Source organism: Elephantulus edwardii, unplaced genomic scaffold, assembly GCF_000299155.1.
Source record: "Elephantulus edwardii isolate Elephantulus edwardi_28Jun2011 unplaced genomic scaffold, EleEdw1.0 scaffold00446, whole genome shotgun sequence".
Classification (NCBI taxonomy): domain Eukaryota; kingdom Metazoa; phylum Chordata; class Mammalia; order Macroscelidea; family Macroscelididae; genus Elephantulus; species Elephantulus edwardii.
Window position 1 is genome coordinate 346771 of NW_006400196.1, and position 7211 is coordinate 353981.

The window sequence follows — 7211 nt, forward strand, 5'->3', positions numbered from 1 at the left end:
AAATTTACAGATTATACTGGTTTGTCTTTTGTGTACATTTTGTTTTATAGCATTGATTACAATTAATATAATTATACTGCCTGATCCACCTCTTATTGTATGTTGTCTTTCTCTTTCTCCCATTTAGATTATTTTAGGAGATGCTAAAAGAAGTTAATAGTTTTATGTACTCATGAAATAGGAAAATCTAACCATGATTTCGGAGATTGTTGCTAAGGATGAGCAGTACACACTTTAAAAAGTGAGTCAATTCAAAGAAAATGCTAAAGTTAAATACAGTTGATCTGTGGACAAGGCAGAAATGGTTTGAGTGCTACATATGAGTGGATAACCATTGTATCATGCTCAGGGGACTTTGCTACTGAGGGGACCTTGCTGCCCAGGGGATCTTGCTGGTAGTATCTTTAAGGGGTCCTGGTGGTGCAGAGATTGATGCTCTCAAGGCTGCCAACTGAAAGGCTGAGGCAGTCCAGCTCCACAAGCCTCAGCAGACAGTCCTCCTATAGGGTGACTGAATTAGAATTGACCCCACGGTCTCAAGTTCGGTTTGGTAGTGCCTGTTTTCCGAGATGTACACCAAATTATTTTCTCCTAAGATTTAAGTTGCCTAATGTTTATGAGTGTTAGTCATGTGAAAATGTTTTATACAGAGTTTGATTTCTAGAAGTGTATTCTGTCATTGCAGCAGAATGGAAGACTTCCGAGGTATTGCTGAAGAGTCATTTCCTAGCTTTATGACTAGTTCCTTCCTTGGTAATAGTGGCATTTTGGAAAATGTCACGATTTCTTCAAATCTTGGCCCCCCTGTTGCTGTTTCCACACTTGCTAGAGATAGAACCACTACTAATAACAGGTAAGATTTGTTTGAACAAGTGATATATTATTTATCTTTTAGGTTTATAAAATCTATGATGTACTGATACATACATAAAATTCTCCCATTTGAGCTTTAAATATGAGTGAGATGACCAGGTATCTAAAATTAGTATAGAAAATAACAAACTCTTTCTGGATTCTGTTGTCTTACTGGATGCATTGATAGGTGGGTTAGGGCTTAAACAACAATATAAACTACTTTTTGTTAGATTCAAAATGGAAATTAACGAAGGGTAGAGAAGCACCCTATTTTCTGTCTATAAATAAGATGTTGAGTCTTAGATAATCTGTAAATTTTGCCCATTTAAAAATACCTGTTCACTTTCTTAACTTCTTTTCCATGTAAACATTTGGTAAGGAGCATTATTTTGGGGATGAAAAGGTTGGATTAGTTCTCTAAAAAGTCTTTTAGTATTTAAAAAAAGTCTTTTTCCTTTAATATTTCTGTGGCTGTATCCTTTAATACTTGTAAACACCTCATTGCTGATACACAAATTTTACATACTTTGAACATAGAATAGTGGTTTTGAACACTATAGGTCCCCTTTTTAACCCCAAGTGATAGTTTTTACTTTCTATGTCATGGTGAGTTTTAAATGTGCATAAGTTAATTTTTTAAAAATGTTATTTTATTAATTTTAATGAACATTTACACATAAGTTAATTTTTAACAATTAAAACAATTTTTGTGTGTACTTATGTAGGTACTCAGATATCCAGGAATCTTACTTGGTAGAAGGAAGATATTCAGTTCCGTCGGAATCATCTCACAGTAGCCAGAGTGATGGTGAACCAAAACAGAGGTTACAGCTTAGCTTTCATGATGACGAGTAAGTGCATACCTTTATCTTATGTTAAAGTGTGGGTCTGTGCAAGATGAAATGTGGTTGCTTCCTTGTGTCCGAGAATCTTTTACCATTTTCTTAGTGGTTTTTAAAATTAAGTTTTTATTTGAATGATGGTTCACAAATTGGTTTTTCTTGCAGATAATCATAGGTGGTTTTTGTCCATAGGTGTTTTATAGCAAAATATAAACATTGTAACTGATTAGTATAATTAATCAATTATAATGTTGAACTAATCCCTTATTATCTTTCCCTTCACTCAACTTAATACTTAATCTTTTTTTTTCCCCCTTCACATAAGACAGGTAATGTACTAACATCATAACAAGGTTTAAAGGTGGTACATGTCGTATGAAAGCATGAACACCCAAAATCATGCTCATGAACCAGAAAAGGATCAACTTAATGTCTTTATTAAGTTTTACTTCCCTCTCTCTTCTAATCCCTGCTAACTATCCATATTCAACTCTTTATTATTTAGAGACTGACACAGAACTTGAAAGTATTTTAATTGCAAATATTTTTCCTCAAATTTTACTTATTTATTTTGGTATTGTTGACAACATGCACAACTAAATATACATCTACTCAGCTGTTTGTGCCTGTATAATTTAGTAACATTGTTAACCTGCTTAGTGCTGTATAGCCATTCTCACCTTCATTTTATGAGTAGTTCCTCTCTCATTAATGTATTCTAACTCCTTATAGTTAATCACAGTCTTTCAGAATATTTTTCTGTATTTAAAAGGAATGTATGCTCACTGAAAAATGTAAAAAATACAGAAAATTATAAGGAAGACAAAGGTCTGTAATTTCCTTAGAGAATAGCCATTTATTACATTTTCATTTGTAGTCTGACTTTCTATGTATATATGTGTAATATATAATACATATTTAAATATTTTTATAAAAATCTGAATAAACAATATACTAATAAATATTAGAAGTTAATACTTTGTGTTCATTTTTCACACAAATCAACTTCATGATCTGTATCATAATTTCAATTAAGTCCATGTTCTTGGGCTCTTGGATTATTTGCCATTATAAATATAATGAACTTTTTTTTTAATAATGAACTTTTTAATGTATACTCACACACCCAGGACCTTATTTTGTTAAGATACATTTATAGAATTGACTTGAGACTATTTACTTTTACATATTACCATATTGTTTTCTTGAAAGCAGTGCTACAGGGATTCAAGGGCTACATGCACACTAATGTTCATGACAACATTATTCCCATAGTCACGAGGTAGAGACAACCCAACTGCTCATCAAAAGATGAATAAAATAGATTTTATTCACAGCTGTACAGAGAATAAAATCCTAATACATGCCATCAAGAAAGCAAGTTATGTGTTGCATGGGTAAATCTATTGACAAAGATTTCTTCAAAGTGTTCAAGAGCAACAGTGTCAGTGATTCAAGTCTTTCAACTAGTTCCTGTGCATGTGAAAGTAGAACAGTGAATAAGTAGGACAGAAGAATTATTGATGGTTTTGAATTGTGGTGTTGGCGAATAATACTGAATATCCGATGCACTGCCAAAACAACAGCCTGTCTTGGAGGAAGTGCAGTCAAAATGTTCCTAAGAGGCAAGGATGGTGAAACTTTATCTCACATACTTTGGGAGTGTCGTAAGGGCCATTTCTTGGAAAAAAGACTTCGTGCTGGGGTAAGTTGAGGTTTAGGGAAGGAGAGGAAGCCCCTTAAAAGAATTGACATAGTGATTGTAGCAGTAGATTTGAACATGATAGATTGTGAGACTGGTGCAGGTTAGGACTGGGTTCTCATCTGTTGTTTATAGGGTCACTGTGAGTTGTGTGTAATTGGTTACACATTGATAGCCTGTTCTTTCCAAGGAGCTGTGGTCATAACCACAAGGAGTTGTGCTGCTAACCCAAAGGTGGCACCTCTCTGGCACTTAGAATTTATTTCAGCTCCATGAGAAAAAGTTGCACAGTCTTCCTCCATGTTATTTACAGCCTCTGAAAACCCACTGGATGGTGCACTTTGAGTTGGTCCTAACTCAACTGCAGTGCGTTTTTTAGTTTGACGATATGTCTGTTTTGCTTTTTGGAGAAGTGCTCAACTGTTTCCTGTAGTGACTATAACATTTTCCATTCCTACTAACAATATAGAAAGGATTTAGTTTTCTTCCTATCCATATTAATACTTGTTATTTTCTCAATTGGTTTGATTATTACAATAGCTGTCCTAGTAGGAATGACAACATGATAGAGGGAAAAAAGATTGAAATTGTCAGTGATTTCGTTTTACTTGCATCTGTCAATTTTAATTGCACTGTCAATACCCATGGAACAGCAGTCAAGAAATTAAAAGGCATGTTAAATTGGGGAAATCTGCCCTCCAGGACCTCTCCAAAGTTTTAAAGAGCAAGGATGTCATTTTAAAGACTAAAGTCCATCTGAAACAAGCCATGATATTTTCAGTTGCTTCTTAGATACTGAAAGTTGGATAATGTTAAAGGATGGCACAAAAAGTATTGATGTCCTTCAATTAGCTGAGAGTATTGAATATCCCATGGACTGTCAAAAGAACAACTAAGTCTGTCTTGAAGAAAGTGCAAGGGTACTCCTTAGATGAGTCTCATTTTGAACATACTCTCTGAAGGAACCAGTATTTGGAGAGAGACATCATGCTGAGAAAGATGGAGGAATAGAGACACCAAGGATGGAGAAAAAGAATAGATTGGTAAACAGCTCGAAGACTGGAACCTCGAACTTAAGCTTCCCTATAACTTTATTGAAAATCACCAGGAAGCAAATCACTAAGAGAATTCTATCCAAATGAAGCTAGGCTCTTTCTATGGACAACCTTATGCTTGTATGAGGAAGGAGGAGTTTGTAAATACAATTCAAGAATGATTAAGACACCTTAGATCTGCCTTGGCGCTTGACCCCTGTGATCTGTCTCAGGAGGAATTTCAAGCTTGTATTTTGTGCCTCCCTCAAATCATGGTTAAAGCATTTGGTTTAACATTTAGATTAATATTTAGTTTGATATTTGGTTTCCCACAGTGGATGGCCAGAGAAAGATAGGAAGACCTTGAGCATGACAGAGATCAGGAGGATAGTTCAGGATAGGATAAAATTCACGTCTGTTTGTAGAGTTGTTGTGATTTGTAGTCAACTCTATAGCACCAAACAATAATAAAATAGGGGTGAACGAATCCCTTGTGTAATAGATGGTTAAACATTGGAGGCACTAACTGGAAGAAATGTGGTTTTGAAACTACTGCTTGGGAGAAGATGAGGGGAGTCTTTCCGGTAAAGATGTATAGCCTTACAAAACCCATGGGCCAGTCTGTACTGTAAGACTGCTGTGAATTTGAATCAACTTGATGAGAGGTTAGTGGAGGTGAGGTGGCATCTACTAAATGTGTTGTTGTTGTTGATTGCTTTCCAGTCGAGCACCGTTCATAGTGACCCTATGAACAAAAGGCCTGAAGGCCCTGTACAACTATCGATGTTTATCAAAGTTCATAGAGTTTCTGGAGGCAGGTTGTTTAGGAAGTGCATGCCACTTCTGCTTCTAAACGAAATGGGTAGATTTAAAAAAAAGAAAAAACAGTTTGAGGTAGACCATATAGTTTACTGATTTAAATAATATGTTTCTTTGTTACATATTTACAGTTGTGCAACTATCACTACCATCAGATTCTACAACATTTTCAACACCACATGCATGTCACACCTGTCCATTAGCAGTTATTCAGTTTGTTCTTCTCTACTTCTAGCCCTTGGAAAATATTATTTTCTGTCATCATGACTTGACTTCAGCCTTTTCATATGATTAAAGTTACAAAATTGATACATAACTTTGACTTGCCCTCTCAGTTGCTCTTCTTTGCCCCAGGTGACCAGAGAGTGCTTGTTGTTGAGTACTATCAGGTCAAAAGAGACCAATAGCTGACCCTCCAGCCAGTTTTCAGAGGATATATGTCACATAGGAAGAGATTGCCTATCCTTCTGTGGATCAGCTAGTGGATTTGAACTTCAAACCTTTGGATTGGTAATGTAATTCCTTGTCACTAAGCCACCAGAATACTTAATTGTGCTCTTGTGAAACTTAGTCCAAGAGGCTGTTGTGAGACCAGAGCAAGGGAACAATACATATTTAAAAAATTAGGAAAATTGTTATGTCAGGGCTGTATCCTTCTCTATACCTATGCAGTCTGAATACTGAGGAAATTATTTTAGAAGCTAGACTGCGAAGAAGAATGTGGCATCAGGCTTGGAGGAGTTATGCAGACGACACAACCTTGCTTGCTGAAAGTGAGGAGGACTTGAAGCTCTTGTTGCAGAAGATCAAATAATGCAGCCTTCTCTATGGATTGCATCTCAATGTCAAGAAAACAAAGATTCTTAACACTGGATCAATAGGCAACATCATGATGGTTGGAGAAAAGATTGAAACTGTCAACAACTTCATCTTACTTGGATGCACAATTAACACCCTTGGTACGAGCAGTCAAGAAATCAGAAGATGTATTGCACTAGGAAAGTCTGTGAGGAGAATTTGAAGCACTTGATGCAGAAGGTTGAATACTGTGACCTTCAGTATGGATTTTGTCTCAACATCAAGAAAACAAAAATCCTCTCCACTCGACCAATAAACATCACGATAGACGGAGAAAGGGTTGAGACTGTTAACAACTTCATCTTACTTAAGTCCACAAGCAATACATTTGGTACCAGTAGTCAGGAGACATACTGCACTTGAAAAACCTCTAGTGAGGGACCTTTCCAAATTATTGAGAAGCAATGTTATCAATTTGTGGACTAAATACGATACACTTGATTCAGTCACTTGCTATATGGTTGAGAGCTGGGTAATGAATAAGGGTGACCAAAGAAGAAGACATGTTGCTTGGAGAGGTTATTCCTTGCAGAGGGATGTCACACTTGGGAAGATGGAAGGATAGTGAAAGACAGGAAGACCTTCAACCAGCGGATTGACACAGTGACTATAGCAGTAGACTTGAGTGTGTTGGAGATTGTGAGGATGGCACAGGATAGGACAGAGTTGGTTCAGATCTGTTGTTCAGAGGATGTAAGTTGTATTCTGCTCCGTAGCACCTTTTGAGACCTCTGGTCTCAGAACTTGGTGCAGTTTAACAGCACTCAGCCCAGCACCTTGGCTTACTCGTGCTCATCTTGCTGGTGTGTGGCCTGTGAACTCAGCAAGTCTTCACCACCTTTATCAGACAATGCTTTTCTTAATTTAGCACCTGTCCCATGTTATTTGTTCATAATGTAACCATTCCTATTCCCAAAGTACAGCAAGGGGCTGAGTCCTCTGAAAATAAGTGGTAGATAATCCTCGTAGATTTTCTACTGGCCTACTTCCTCCTTTCCTCGCTTTCTTGCCTTACTTTAACTCCCTGACACTTTATATTTTTCCCCCCTGTGGTATTATTTATTTTAAATTCCTTTTTTAAAAATTATTCTGATTTACAAC

At 36.5% G+C, this 7211-nt stretch overlaps 1 protein-coding gene across 1 annotated transcript in view; it reads left to right on the top strand.

The window, feature by feature from the left end:
• The first annotated feature begins 689 nt into the window (after positions 1-689).
• The window catches only part of CEP192 (centrosomal protein 192kDa), a 250033-nt gene continuing 243511 nt past the window's right edge, over positions 690-7211 (top strand). Inside the window, 2 exon segments of the mRNA XM_006902756.1 lie at positions 690-853; positions 1581-1706. Of these exon segments, the coding sequence (XP_006902818.1) occupies positions 690-853; positions 1581-1706 (290 nt within the window).